At 50.0% G+C, this 15477-nt stretch overlaps 1 protein-coding gene across 6 annotated transcripts in view; it reads right to left on the reverse strand.

The window, feature by feature from the left end:
• Positions 1-4625: 4625 nt before the first annotated feature.
• TDRD6 (tudor domain containing 6) overlaps positions 4626-15477 on the reverse strand; it is a 46388-nt gene continuing 35536 nt past the window's right edge. For all 6 annotated transcript variants that reach the window (XM_083178673.1, XM_083178675.1, XM_083178676.1 and 3 more), the window contains 5 exons: positions 12232-12384; positions 9275-9385; positions 8069-8131; positions 6708-6824; positions 4626-5234 (listed from right to left, as the gene is read on the reverse strand). In XM_083178673.1, coding sequence (XP_083034799.1) covers positions 5143-5234; positions 6708-6824; positions 8069-8131; positions 9275-9385; positions 12232-12384 — 536 coding nt within the window. In that variant the 3' untranslated portion in view covers positions 4626-5142. The remainder of the gene's footprint in view (positions 5235-6707; positions 6825-8068; positions 8132-9274; positions 9386-12231; positions 12385-15477) is intronic.

Genomic DNA, 15477 nt, shown 5'->3' on the forward strand with positions numbered 1-15477 from the left:
CTGAGTAAGTCTAGGCTTAATCAACGCTGCGATGGCCTTGGGGAGGAGGCTGCTGCTGTCAGCGGCCCGTCCAACCACCGGCTGGGGAACACTTGCATTTTTGAAGGCACTCCTAATATATGCTGGGTTACTGGCCCCAAAAGGCCGCAGGGTGTCAATCACCCTGTGAGCAGCCAGCGAAGGCTATCCTTCGCTGGCTGTCTTCTTACAGACCGCTCGTGCATATGTGCAGCACAGCGAGCAGGTCTGCATTGGGTCCGGATTGTGAACATGATGTATAATGAGAACAGAGTGCAGGGTGACTTTGAGGAGGGTTGTTATGATAAAATACCAATAAAATGTTTTATGTTCATACCTTAATTCACTGAGTTTTACCATGCCTGCAACGCGTCCGGCGGCTGGTATGTGACATGCCTTTACAGGGAAAACGTAACCGCTTCCAACTAGACGTCGGAAAATGGTGACGTCACAGATAGATCAGCAACAGTCACCTGGTTGTGGTATAATCTTCCTTCTACCAAATCCCAGGTCTCTCGCAGAACGCGCCCGGTGTGCTATCCCTTCTACCAAGTCCCAGGTCTCCGGCAGAGCGCGCCCAGTGTGCTATCCCTTCTACCAAGTCCCAGATCTCCCACAGAGTGCGCCCGGTGTAATATCCCTTCTACCAAGTCCCAGGTCTCCCGCAGAGCGCGCCCGGTGCGCTATCCCTTCTACCAAGTCCCAGGTCTCCCGCAGAGTGCGCCCGGTGTGCTATCCCTTCTACCAAGTCCCAGGTCCCCGGCAGAGTGCGCCCAGTGTACTATTCCCTTCTACCAAGTCCCAGGTCTCCCGCAGAGTGTGCCCAGTGTGCTATCACTTCTACCAAGTCCCAGGTCTCCCGCAGTATGTGCCTGGTGTGCTATCCCTTCTACCAAGTCCCAGGTCTCCGGTAGAGTGCGCCTGGTGTGCTATCCCTTCTACCAAGTCCCAGGTCTCCCGCAGAGTGCGCCCCGTGTACTATTCCCTCTACCAAGCCCCAGGTCTCCCGCAGAGTGCGCCCCTGTGTGCTATCCCTTCTACCAAGTCCCAGATCTTCAGTAGAGTGCGCCTGGTGTGCTATCCCTTCTACCAAGTCCCAGGTCTCCCGCAGTGCTGCTATCCCTTCTACCAAGTCCCAGGTCTCCGGCAGAGCGCGCCCAGTGTGCTATCCCTTCTACCAAGTCCCAGATCTCCCACAGAGTGCGCCCGGTGTGCTATCCGTTCTACCAAGTCCCAGGTCTCCGGCAGAGTGCGCCCAGTGTACTATTCCCTTCTACCAAGTCCCAGGTCTCCGGCAGAGTGCGCCCAGTGTACTATTCCCTTCTACCAAGTCCCAGGTCTCCCGCAGAGCGCGCCCGGTGCGCTATCCCTTCTACCAAGTCCCAGGTCTCCCGCAGAGCGCGCCCGGTGCGCTATCCCTTCTACCAAGTCCCAGGTCTCCCGCAGAGCGCGCCCGGTGCGCTATCCCTTCTACCAAGTCCCAGGTCTCCCGCAGAGTGCGCCCGGTGTGCTATCCCTTCTACCAAATCCCAGGTCTCCCGCAGAGTGTGCCCAGTGTGCTATCCCTTCTACCAAGTCCCAGGTCTCCCGCAGTATGTGCCTGGTGTGCTATCCCTTCTACCAAGTCCCAGGTCTCCGGCAGAGTGCGCCTGGTGTGCTATCCCTTCTACCAAGTCCCAGGTCTCCCGCAGAGTGCGCCCCGTGTACTATTCCCTCTACCAAGCCCCAGGTCTCCCGCAGAGTGCGCCCCGGTGTGCTATCCCTTCTACCAAGTCCCAGGTCTCCCGCAGAGTGCGCCCGGTGTGCTGCTATCCCTTCTACCAAGTCCCAGGTCTCCGGCAGAGTGCGCCCGGTGTGCTGCTATCCCTTCTACCAAGTCCCAGGTCTCCCGCAGAGTGCGCCCAGTGTGCTATCCCTTCTACCAAGTCCCAGGGCTCCCTCAGAGTGCGCTCGTGCGCTATCCCTTCTACAAAGTCCCAGGTCTCCGGCAGAGTGCACCCAGTGTGATATCCCTTCTACCAAGTCCCAGGTCTCCCACAGAGTGCGTCCCGTGTACTATTCCCTCTACCAAGCCCCAGGTCTCCCGCAGAGTGCGCCCGGTGTGCTATCCCTTCTACCAAGTCCCAGGTCTCCCGCAGAGTGCGCCCCGTGTACTATTCCCTCTACCAAGCCCCAGGTCTCCCGCAGAGTGCGCCCGGTGTGCTATCCCTTCTACCAAGTCCCAGATCTCCAGTAGAGTGCGCTATCCCTTCTACCAAGTCCCAGGTCTTCAGCAGAGTGCGCCCAGTGTGCTATCCCTTCTACCAAGTCCCAGGTCTCCCGCAGAGTGCGCCTGTGCGCTATCCCTTCTACCAAGTCCCAGGTCTCCGGCAGAATGCACCCAGTGTGATATCCCTTCTACCAAGTCCCAGGTCTCCCACAGAGTGCGTCCCGTGTACTATTCCCTCTACCAAGCCCCAGGTCTCCCGCAGAGTGCGCCCGGTGTGCTATCCTTTCTACCAAGTCCCAGGTCTCCGGCAGAATGCGCCCAGTGTGCTGCTATCCCTTCTACCAAGCCCCAGGTCTCCCACAGAGTGCGCCCGGTGTGCTATCCCTTCTACCAAGTCCCAGGTCTCCCGTAGAGTGCGCCCGGTGTGCTACCCCTTCTATCAAGTCCCAGATCTCCAGTAGAGTGCGCCTGGTGTGCTATCCCTTCTACCAAGTCCCAGGTCTCCTGCAGAGTGCGCCCGGTGTGCTATCCTTTCTACCAAGTCCCAGGTCTCCGGCAGAGTGCGCCCGTGCGCTATCCCTTCTACCAAGTCCCAGGTCTCCCGCAGAGTGCGTCCTGTGTACTATTCCCTCTACCAAGCCCCAGGTCTCCCGCAGAGTGCGCTATCCCTTCTACCAAGTCCCAGGTCTCCGTCAGAGTGCGCCCGGTGCGCTATCCCTTCTACCAAGTCCCAGGTCTCCGGCAGTGTGCCCCCGGTGTGCTGCTATCCTTTCTACCAAGTCCCAGGTCTCCCGCAGTGTGTGCCCGGTGTGCTGCTATCCCTTCTACCAAGTCCCAGGTCTCCCGCAGAGTGCGTCCTGTGTACTATTCCCTCTACCAAGGCCCAAGTCTCCCGCAGAGTGCGCCCGGTGCGCTATCCCTTCTACCAAGTCCCAGGTCTCCGGCAGAGTGCGCCCGGTGCGCTATCCCTTCTACCAAGTCCCAGGTCTCCCGCAGTGTGTGCCCGGTGTGCTGCTATCCCTTCTAGCAAGTCCCAGGTCTCCTGCAGAGTGCGCCCGGTGTACTATCCCTTCTACCAAGTCCCAGGTCTCCTGCAGAGTGCGCCTGGTGTTCCTTCCCACTGTGTCCATATTTTGCTCCACCTATTTTCCCTGTTTTGAGGTTTCCCAGTCCCCGAAGCAGAGGCATACCCATAGCACGGGCCATAGGCAAACACTGGCCCATATGTACCACTCAGCACCCACTGCTGATGCATCGCGGGTGTTGTGCTCCAGCGCCTCGTTCAGGTCCCGCTCCCATCGACCTGTGAGTACAGGGCTTTACAACTGCAATAGGACTCCTGGTACCCTCAGTAACAAGTCAGATTAGGTCTGTTCCACAGTATGTGACTGCTCCCGTGGATATTGAGTGGAAAATTTATGAACGCTTTGAAGAATGAAAATAGTTGATGTTGCAAATAGCAACCTGTGAGATTATGTCTTTCATTCTCTAGGATGCAATAGACAAATGATAGTTGCTATGGGAAATGTCGCCACTTTTAATTTTTAGAAGCTGAAGTATATTTACCCCTAAGAACCATGGGGAGTTTGAGCTCAAAACTAAAGGCGTCAGTAAGCCAGGTGCAAATTCCGGCTCTTTCTGCACTTAATATACCTGCAGCTTTAATGTTCAGCTCAAACATGCCAAGAAGTCCCAATTTGTTTTTTAGGGGCCAGTTCTGTGACCATGGTTCTGACCTCCCATAGGGATACTTATTACACTCCATTAGTGACAATTGTAGACGCACACGTCTGCAGGAGATGGAAGCGGTTACCTTTGTAGCTTCACAAAGAAAATCAAATCTGTTTGCACCACCCCGATGCTGGTCGTAAAATATGGTTCCAGTTATTTCCTCTCGTGTGAAGGGCCCAGGAGCCACACTGGAATTTAGTAGCAATCCTTCTAAACCTGGACCTTTCTTACAGCAGCTCTCTAAGATCCTCGCCCCGTATATTTTGACCGGTACTCTACTTAATAGTAAATATTACCTGGGTGCCCTCCAGGGAAGCATGTATAATTCTCAGTTATATCCGTTTAATTTGTGCGGCACTTCTCAGATTTCCTGGATTCGTAGGTGACATCATACAGGCGTCCGTGACCTCTTATTGCGCTCAGAGACAGAGGCGCCCTGTAGGTGTAGCAGTGAGCGAAGGCTAGCCTTCATATGCGTTTGCAGCCGTGCGAGTGTGTGTGTGTGTGTGTGTGTGTGTCTGTGTTGGGGGAGTGCACTTGGCATGGCGGCGTTTTCCTGCTCGCTGGACATCGAACACTCGCAGCCCAGCAAGCAGCTCTGAATCGGACTCACAGACTCCTACAAATCTTTGTAGGGCACACGTCGATTAAAAAATGAAAGCAGAAACAATTTAGCAGAACTTTAGTGAAATAACAAAATGGTTTCATTACATACAAAACAAAAAAGTACAAGTGCTTCAAACTTCACTTTAAGGCAACATCCAGGCAAAAGTCAGCCCGTCCCGAATTACACAAATCTGTGCTGTAGGTCTCTCACATCGTTCTAGATGCCGACAGCAGAATATACTATTTTTACTTACAAAAAACACATTAATACAGTGGTCACTGGATATATACGGTATATCTAAGAAATAACGTTAAAGAAAAAAACAACTTGTTGTTATGTATATAAAGTTATGGAATGCCTCCGCACATAAGTCATTATCACGTGAGCAGGTCTTACTCTGTAAGGCAAACTAAACGCTACAAGGTGCAATGATTGGGAACATAATCACTCTTGCTAATAAAGGAAAACAGAAGGTTCAGTAATTAGTAGACGGTGAAACTTTTTACTAATTCAACATAGGCTAAATATTTCTTCCCAGATGTACAGATGAACTTCATGGACCTGGGCCTGTTCCAATCTATCCGAGACGGTCCTCATCTTCAGCCACAGGCGGAAGGGTCAATGCTGTAATCGGGGAACTCATGGGAACGTCCGACTGGCAGTCAGGACCTGGGCACAGGGAATGAGACATTTCATTGGGACAGCATTAGAGTGGTAATAAAACTATTTTGCACAGCACAAGTAAGGCCTATGTACATTAATCTGTGGCTCCTGAGTAGCCGTACTAGGTTTGGTTGTGTAGTTCCTGTGGACTACAATCCAAGTAAGGCCTGTCAGCCTATGGCTCACAGCTCTTGTGGTACTACATGTCTCATCATGCCCTGTAAGTTCCGCAACAGGTGAAGAACCACAGGATTGTGAATCATGGACAAAACCCTACATTCTGCATTTAAAAGTAGGATCATAAATCCCTAGGGGGTAGATTACTAAATCTGGATGCTGTGGACAACACCTCAACTTTTTATTTTCAGAAGCTTTAGAAACTATACCCCTAAGTGTATCTCGGTGACGGCAGATAAAAACCCCTTGGACCCTCTAGTCTGCCACATCTGTATCCTTTAGGTATCCTCAACCCTATTTGATCACCTGCATGTTTTGCTGTCTTAGCCCCCCCCCCCCTGAGTTTTCTGCTCTCGCTTGCAAGCCGAAATGATGTGCGCCAAGTCCGACTGACGTGACTGCGTAAAGGTTCATTCAACAGTTAATAAACTACCAATGTTGTTAATAAATACATTTATAATACTGGGGAAAATGTATTAACCCCTTACCGACACAGCCTGTTTTTGCCTTCCTGACAGAGGCCTTTTTTTCAAATCTGACATGTATCACTTAAGTGGGGATAACTTTTTTTTGCTTTTACTTATCCCAGTGATTTTGAGATTGTTTTCTCGTGACACATTGTACTTTAAGTTAGTGGTAAATTTTGGTCGATACAGTCTGTTTTTTTTTTTTGTGAAAAATACAAAAATGTCGTAAAAAAATTGAACATTTTGCAATTTGCAAAATGTTAAATTTTCTGCTTGTGAGACAAATAATCATACCACTCAAAATAGTTAATAACTAACATAGACCATATGTATACTATATTATTACATCATTATTTCAACCTGCTTTTAATTTTTTTGGACACTAGGGGGCAGCAGAGTCAAAATTATACACATAACACAGTAAACGCTGCTTTTGGCTGTTAACATTTGAACAGCCAATCGCAGCGATCGCGATTGAGGGAAGCAGACATCGTCCCTCTGTCACCGCGTCTATAGACGCGGTGACAGTTTAAAGTCATGACGTACATTTACGTCATGTGTCGGGAAGTACATCCCGACCATGACGTAAATGTACGTCAAATGTCGGGAAGGGGTTAAGCCTGGTGAAGCGTTAAAGTGGGAGGTGATAATGCACCAGCTCCTAACTGAAAAATGTCAGTTGGGAGCTGACTGGCAACTGCGTTATCACCGGCCGCGTTATCACTACACCAGGCTTCATACATCTGACCCATTCTATGCTGCCACCTTCAAATTAATCCTTGGAGTCATGGAGTCCAATCATAGACAACAGGTCGCAGTGTTGTGTCACACTCACCTGTACTTCCAGAGTCTCCCAGAGCAGCGGTCTCAGGATTAGATTCGTCTGTGTCAGTCTCGCATACGTCCTCAGTAATAGTCACAGAGAAGCTGCTGTCATCAAACTCCAGCAAGTCTGCAGAAAAGACATTATGATATATTAAACCTTCTAAAGATGCCAAGTAGAAAAGTTGCCCATAGCAATGTCAGCTATACTTTATTTAGTACATTTTATAAAGCGATCGTTACATGCTATGGACACCCTTTGAGTGGAATTCAATTGGGGGTCCTGATACGGTTGCTGATTGCCATATCAGGACCTACAGATGGAGCGAGCTCCACCTTTGCAGGGGCTGGCGATGGAAATCGCCAGCCCCGCCAGCGGCTGGCTTCCGCCAGGGATGCGCGCACACGAGACCCTCGCATGGCCCTTTGCAAACAGAGCCTGCCGGCGGTCCCTGCCACCTCCCCCGCTGGTCCCCCTCGCTTCACCGACCCCCCTGAACTGGGCAGCATCTCCCTGAAGAGGAGACGGCAGGGAGACGCTGCCCAGCCGCCGTGATACTGGGACGCACATACGTGTGAGATGCATACGCGTCCCAGTCTCTATCGCCGGCGCTCGCCAGTGCAAGGGATCTGGCGAGCGCCGGCCAAGGATGATGTCTGCTCCATCTGTAGGTACAATTAGAGGGATGATGACTGGAGACTGGGGGGGGGGGGGAGAGATTCAATCCTGGGTCACGTCATTCGATCAGTCCCGACAGCCTGGCACGTTTTCATTTGCTGGACAGCATATCGCCAGGTGGGATTCGTGTTTTGCTGAGATTCGTCCATGACCGCGACAATTCATGGCCGTTATCGACAAAACGGGCCCGACAGCTTTTTAAAGTCGGGCCCATTCTGTCGATCTGCCTCTTCAATGTTGTCGAGCAAGACAGCATTGACGCTATTGCCCCTGTCGGAAATAGTGGTGGGGATTGAATACCCTCCTGAGACCGACCATCAGGAATGACAGCAGAACCCCCTCTAAACACAAGTAAGGGGCCCAGTTACTACGGATCACACATTCAATGCGATCTGGGATGGATCTTACCGCCAGTGATCGCACTGCAATATAAAAGCCTAGCGGCAGGATGTACTTCTGGGAAGACGCAGGGACATGAGCTCCGAAAGGAGCCTAACACTGCGATCTGCTCTGCAGGGTCCAGTGACGTCCGCACATGTGCAGTCAGCGCTGAGCACCAGCTGAATGGACTGGAAACTGACGCTGCAGTAAGCGGGCCCATAGGCTAAGTCTCAGAATGGTGGTTTTAGGTTTATGAGGATTACATGCTGGATACACAGGAGTTATGTGCATAGCTGGCCTGGTGTTACTCTCACCTTGTGTACAGACAGCTCCCCGCTCCGCAGTGTGTGGCTCAGAACACGCTCTTCTGCATTCCTCTGTAGAGACATCCAATGGAAATGAACATAATGCAAAAAAAAAAAAAAAGATTAAAGTCAAGTCTGTACACCCAGAATAAGAGAAATGGGTATGGATGAGACCGACACAGAGACACAATAGAGGGGGAACAGTACAGAGCTCAGGAAGGAGATGGCCGGCAAGAGGAGTATTTACAAATTACAGAGCCGTTCATTTATAAGGGGACACACTTGGTTCTATACAGAAACTCATTATGCGGAATTGATTTTTTATTCAAAAATCGATTTACTTCTATTTTTCTCAGTAGCACTTGTGTTCGGGTTCTATAACGACGCACAGCTGTAGAGCTTGCGGTGATACACGGCTTTACTACAACCTGCTTCCCTATTTATTGTTGAGTTGTACTTTCACATTCCAGCAGAGGGCAGCAGCATGCACAAGTAGCGGCTCTCTGCCAGCGTTGCATTGTTCCTTTCCCGAGCGTGTAGTGGACACCCATAGAGGGACAAAGTACCGGCACTGTGGCGGTCGGGATTCCGTCCTCTGTATTTGGACCGCCGGGATTCCGACCGCATCCCCTGCACACAGTTGTGTGCCAGAGATGCTTCACCGCTGGCACACACCTACGGATCAGACCCAACACATCGTGTGTCGGACCAGCCGATGGTTCCGATCCAATAGATTGAACCTGCAGCAAGATCAATCTGTAGGTTCCGACCCGATGCGCACGGAACCTCGCGTTGGGTCGGAGGGGATGTCAAACGCATCCGATTTGGCCCGATTTCTCTTACTAGTGTATGGGGGCCTAAAAGTGCAGGGTCCACTGAAGAGACACCAGCTTCTATGTCTCGGTGGTGGGAACCCTGATGGGGCAACTCCGCTACTCTCGTCTTTCCAGCTCAGGGAATAAATGTTATTCCAAATATAATCAGAAAACATCGAGTCATTGTTGCCACAACAATGACTCGATGTTTTCTGATTATTTTTGGAATAACATTTATTCCCTGAGCTGGAAAGACGAGAGTAGCGGAGTTGCCCCATCAGGGTTCCCACCACCGAGACAATCTGTAATATACTCAAGACAGGGCTGGTGCAGGGGTTCCCAGAATAATATGCATGCAAATATAAAAGAATATATAATCATCTGGCAATAAGCAGGTTACCGTCACTGTCCGCGCTGTCCAGCTCTACAGGCAGCTCACCGACGTCACTCTCGTACACACTGTCAGTGCTCGACACCAGCACCGAAAACTCTCTGTACACTAAGAAGCTCTCTAAAAACCGAGACAAAAGAAAGAAGCAATGGGTCTGACCTGCAGTCCTGTATTACAGCAGCACACCAACAAAAGTTCATGTTTCATCTTCAAACAGCAAGAAAATGTTACACATACATCACCTTTGTCAGCTACGCTACAAAGCATTATCTCATTGGCAATACCTCTCTGGAAGACAATCAAATAAGGCTGCCAAAGGCCCACAGTTCTCTGACTCATGTGATGGTAAAAGAGGGTAGAAGGAGAAAAAAACAAAGCACATTGCAAGAGAATTCCATTAGCTGTTGCATATGTGGAATAGCTATTCAATTAACTAGCATATTCCCCGACCATCCGATAACGCAAAGAAAATCACTACTTCTAATTTATGTTTGTGCACAGTTGCCTACACAAATCCGATTGGTTTAGGCATAGAATTGTTTATGTTAGCATGTGAAGCTGACCAACCGAAAGAACCCAGAGTCATTGCAAACTCATTGGCAACTGCGTACCCACAGACCCACATTTCGCTATGTACATGATTATAGCTAGAGGCTGACCCTGCATTTTTGCAGCCGCTCCTTATTGACTCCCCCAAATTGTCTCTTCCTGTCAATCACTGAATCGGCCACTAAGTCCTGTAAAATGTGACTGCGGTTGACTTGTTAGTCAAATAAATGTGAAAAAAAAGTAACACTAATGAAGCCAACAAGATATACACTATGTAGACAAAAGTGATTGGACACCGACAGCAAGTGGATCAATGAGAGTTATTGGCATCAGTACTTTGTACAATAGCCACATGCACCGATTACTGTAGACGTCCTTCTTGGCAGACTACACAAATTCATGGTAAACAGCAGGAAATATGTGACCATTCCGCCTTAAGTACAGTGACAACCTGTGACACTGAAAAAGGGGTAGTTATATGTTAGTTGGGCGCCCAATTTACATACGTACGCTTGCGGAAGAAAATCGCATGTCCTGTTTTAGTGCCGTACGATCCGTGCCATGCGATCTTAGTACTTTATACGCATATATTACTGATTTATGCATTTCAAGTAGCGTAACTATGTTTTGTGAATAAACTTAAGCTAAGTAAATAGTGCAGTCAGTGTGGCGTACTGCGAAAGAGAGCTTGGGATCTGCCCAGCTACGACGGTGCAGTACAGCGCATTAATGAGGGAGGCGTGTGCCTATGACCTGCTTTCCCAGCCCCAGATCGGAGGACCGGGACTTGTTGTGGAGGTAGACAAGACCCTCTTCACAAAGCGCAAGTACTCCGTGGGGAAGATTTTGCCACAGCAGTGGGTCTTTGGTGGCATTCGCCCAGAGACGGGGGCCTGCTTTATGAAAGCTGTAGACCGGAGAGACGCCACAACTTTGATGGATGCCATAACATCGCATGTTGCTCCTGGAAGTGTCATTTATAGTGACTGCTGGCGGGCGTATAAAACGGGTGAGTTGGTAGCGGCCGGCTGTGAACATGCCAGGGTCAACCATAAATATAACTGTTGACCCTGATTCTGGGGTACATATGCAGAACATAGAACGTATGTGGGGGGCTGCAAAGTGGTGGAAAAAAAAAGCATTGTGGCACTGCAAGGCAGCATTTGACCTCCTACCTTGAAGAGTATATGTGGAGGAAAAGTGTGGCAAAAGACCAGCCTTTTCAGCGCATTTTGCAGGCATTGAGCCTACTGCCTAAGGGCTCTGCAGTGCCCACTTAGCCCTTCTCTTATTTTCTTGTTCTTTCTAATTATATTGTTCTTGTGATTATATTGTGATAATTATATTGTTCTTGTGATATTATTGTGATATTGTTCTAGTGATATTTCTTCCGTATTAATTCTCTTAATCAGTTCTTACTAAATTACAGTTGAACATTAACATGTGTCCACATTACTGTCTCAGATGTGTTGTATGGATGCTGTGAATGTGTTCCTAAAACCACACCAGTATCCACGCCAAACCGAAGCGTGGCGAACGCAGCGAGCCCCGCGAGGGGACGCAGATTACTTTACATGTTTTCCGCGTGCCCTTGCTGCGCTCGCCACACTACATAAAATCAACTCCACGCCGACGTGGATAGTGGGGGTATGATAAGGTCGGGAGGATGCGTTCCGCTGCGCTCGCCACGCTTCGGGTTGGCGTGGATAGTGGGCCACCGCTGCATCGCATTACAGGTTTTAGGCTCATAAAATGTGTGCTGAACAATGCGATACGATGTGATAACAGCGGGAAAAAATATACCGGCAAAAAGACACATTAATTAGTAGCATCGCACGCATAGTGTGACACTAAAAGTGCACATGCGATGCGATTTCTTTACACAGAATAGCCCACTAAGCAAATAGCTTAGTGGGTGCCCAACTAACATAAGTACCGAAAAAGGTTGAGTCTGCCTAGAACACACCCGTCGCTCTAATACGTCTCAGAGGTTCTCAGTGGGGTTAATATCTGGACTCAGAGCTGGACAGTCCATCCAGATTAGCACATTTTTCTGTAAAACCAACTGAAACAGCCCCACAGCATCACGCCACCATCTCCATGCTTTACTGTAGCTACTGTACACTCTGGCATCAGACGTTCTCCCGGAAATCGCCAAACCCAAACACGTCCGTCTGAACTGATCACAAACAAGGGTCTGCTGTTCTAGAGAAATTCAATATTTTGTACTGTATTGTGACGCCCCAATAACTCCACTTCCTCTCTGCATCAGTCTATAGAACAATGTATTCTGTGCCTATGATGTTACTGCATACAGAGATTATTGGACTTTATTTTGAGTTTTGTTTTTTTATTATTAGTTGTTTCCATACTAATCGCTACAGGGTTATTGCTTCATTACCCCCTTCACAGCTCACCTGGGTTTGTGAGACTGCTCACATCAACAATTTCTGGTAGGCAGAGAGTCTGCTGCTCCGCGTCTGTGCTGTGTTCTGGATCCTCCTCATCTGTGCTGTGTTCCGGATCCTCTCCACACTCTGGTATCTCCGGCATGTCAAGGGCTGCGACATCTGCCATGGGAAAGTACACTGTATCATCACACTGTCATTTACTGAACGTAGACTAGCGGACAATGGCAGGCTGGAAACAGCATGCCAAGGGGATCCTCTCCATGCACACTTCGCATTGAAAGGTACTGGGAAAGCTTTGTGTATAGAGGATGTACTGTATAAACATATATGTGAGGAGTCCTGACAGATCCATGGTGCACCCATGCATTATATTAGGTGACAGACCTGAACCTCTCAGTGATTAATGGAGCACGAATGATCTGAATCCGGACAACACAAAAAACAGGGGGCCACATGCTTTACAATGGGTAGTGGAGTGAGCATTCCAGCACCTATAGAGGTTAAACTTCTTCCTGCCTCCCAGGCAGCCATGCTCCTCCCCTCCTCTACCCCGCCTCCAGGCCAGGAAGCTCAGTTTTTAACAAGCCAAGGCAGGAGACAAGATAGAAGGAAGAGAAGCACCACACAAACACATTCTGAACACAGGTTAGTACCCTCAACAGAGGAACTAGATTACTAAACTGTTAACATAATTGTAACGTAACTAAAACAGGAGTGGCAGGGAGGGATCCCTGTGGTTCCTGACGTCCTCGAAGAAAGAGATTTAACAGGTATGACATAAATCTCGTTTTATTCACCGGGACACGTCAGGGGCCACAGGCTTTACAGTGGGATGTCCTAAAGCAGCCACCTAAGGGTGGGGACGCGCCTGTGCCACAGCAAGTACACTCTGGCTAAAAGCCGAGTCCTGGGAGGCAGTTATCAAACGCGTAAAAGTGCAGGAAAGTATTGTCGGATATCCAAATCGCCCAAGACACACCCACGACCTCGTGGAATGCACAGGAACCGGGAGGCGAGCAAGTATGCCTGCTTGATGACAGATCAAAGCCAGCTGGCAATTTTCTGCTTAGTAGCAGGCCAACCTCTCATTTGAAACACATAAAGCACAAAGAGAGGAACGGACTTCCGAAAAGCCTTAGTGCGGTGCACATCGATGCGCAAAGCACGGACCACGTGAAATGTAGACACCACCTCAAGGAGGTGAAAAGGAACAGTGCAAAGAACCGCTCTGTCCAGATGGAAAATCATGAAAGGTGACTGACTGACAGGTCAGACACCCACCAGGCCAAAACAATCGTCAACAGAAAAAAGGTCCACCCACTGTAATAGGGTAAACGGTGGGGCCTGAAGAGCCCCAAATACCAGGGAAAGATCCCACAGAGTAACAAAAGGTGGTTGGGTACGAAGGATGCCTTGCATGAAAGAGCGGACATCCCGCAGTAATGCCAATTTCCTGTGGAACATGATGGACAAGGCTGAATCCTATACTTTCATTAGCCAAAGAAGGGTCGTGGGCCTGGAGCATAGGTGACCCTAGAGTTAAAGCCTTTGGCTCTTAACAGTGAAGTATCAACAGCCACCCCCTCAAAGCCAGACGCTGCAGGTTCGGAAGTAGACATGGACCCGGAGTAAGCATGTCTGGACGTAGAGGCAGGTGGATTGGCCACTGACAGTGCCTGCAGAACCCAGAACCAAATCCGTCTGGGCCAATGTGGAGCCCCAGGATCAAAGTGACCCCTTCAACCTGTGGATAACTATGAAGTAGTGAGATCGGGGGAAAAAACGTACATCAGATTAAAAGTCCACGGGGCTCTACCATGCAGGCCCCCGGAGGTCGCTAGACCTGGACCCGCCCAGGGTAACCAGGTGGTTGTGGCATAACGCCATCAAGTCCACTCCGGGTCTTCCCCCCAACGTTGCACCAGCATCTGGAACACTTCCAAATGGAGGGCCCATTCGCTGGCATCCAGAATCTGACAACTCAGGAAGTCCGCTTCCCAATAGAGGACCCCCAGGATAAAGATCGCTGAGAAAGGATGAAAAATGCGGGAAGCCTCTGCCATGGCAGCCCGGCTCCAAGTACCCCCTGGTGGTCGAAATAATTCACCGTTATCGCATTGTCGGACTGGACCTGTACAGGGCGACCTCGAAGCCAGTGTTCCGCCAGGCCCAGAGTCCGCAAGACTGTCCTCAATTCAAGGACATTGAATGACAGCTGGGAGCCTTGTGCATTCCACAAGCCCTGGAAGATAGTTGGCAAGTCACCGCTCCCCAACCTAAGAGGCCGGCATGCGTGGGAAGAAGGATCCACAGGTGAACCCAAAACTGTCTCCCCGCTGTGAGGTTCTGGTCTAGAAGCCACCAGTATAGGGAGATCCGTACGGCCAGTGATAAGGCAATCAGGTGGGACCAAACATTAGCCTAGGATCCTGACCGCTTCGTGAGGAACTCTGGTTGTAGAGGAGGAACTGCATACCCCTGTAAGAGGTTGATACCATCGTGTCCAGGACCCTCATGCAGGTATGAATGGACACCCGCCTGAGGGAGAGGAGACATCGTACCTGGGACTGCAGAGTCCTGCAACGTTCCTCTGGAAGATAGATTCGTTGAATCCAACTGGATGGATAATCAACTGCTGGAATCATGGATTGTGCCATGATCAACAGGTTGTCCAGATACGTTAGTATCCGGAAACCCAGATTGCGAAGCCTGCTGCCCAACGCTGCCATGACTGTAGTAAACACCCAAGGTGCCGATGACAAGCCAAAGACCCGAAACCAAAAATGACGGACCCGTATTGAAAACACCAGACACAGACAATGTTCTTGCCTGACGGGGACAAGCAGGTATGCGTCCTGGATGTCCAGGGATGCCATGTAGTTCACTGGTTGTAAGACCAGAACTATGGATCGCCAGGACTCCATCCTGAACTTTGGGACTCAGAACGAATCTGTTGAGCCATTTTAAGTTGAGGATGGGACGGAACAGGAAGAGGCTAGCATAGAAACCCGTGCCTCACTGAGGCATAAGGACTGGAGCTATGACGCTCGACAACAGGAGCTTCTGGATAGCCTGCCCTGGAGGACTCATGGAAAAGAACCAGCTTGGTGGACGCCGCCAAAAGGTTAGGGAGCAGCTTCGGGATACCAAATCCCGAACCCACGCGGCTGTTGTGGATTCGAGCCAGACGTCGGAGAACCACCACAGGCGACCCCCACCCCCTGGATCTCACAGGTGTAGCGCCGCCCCGTC

Source organism: Crinia signifera, chromosome 3, assembly GCF_055691185.1.
Source record: "Crinia signifera chromosome 3, ASM5569118v1, whole genome shotgun sequence".
NCBI lineage: Eukaryota > Metazoa > Chordata > Amphibia > Anura > Myobatrachidae > Crinia > Crinia signifera.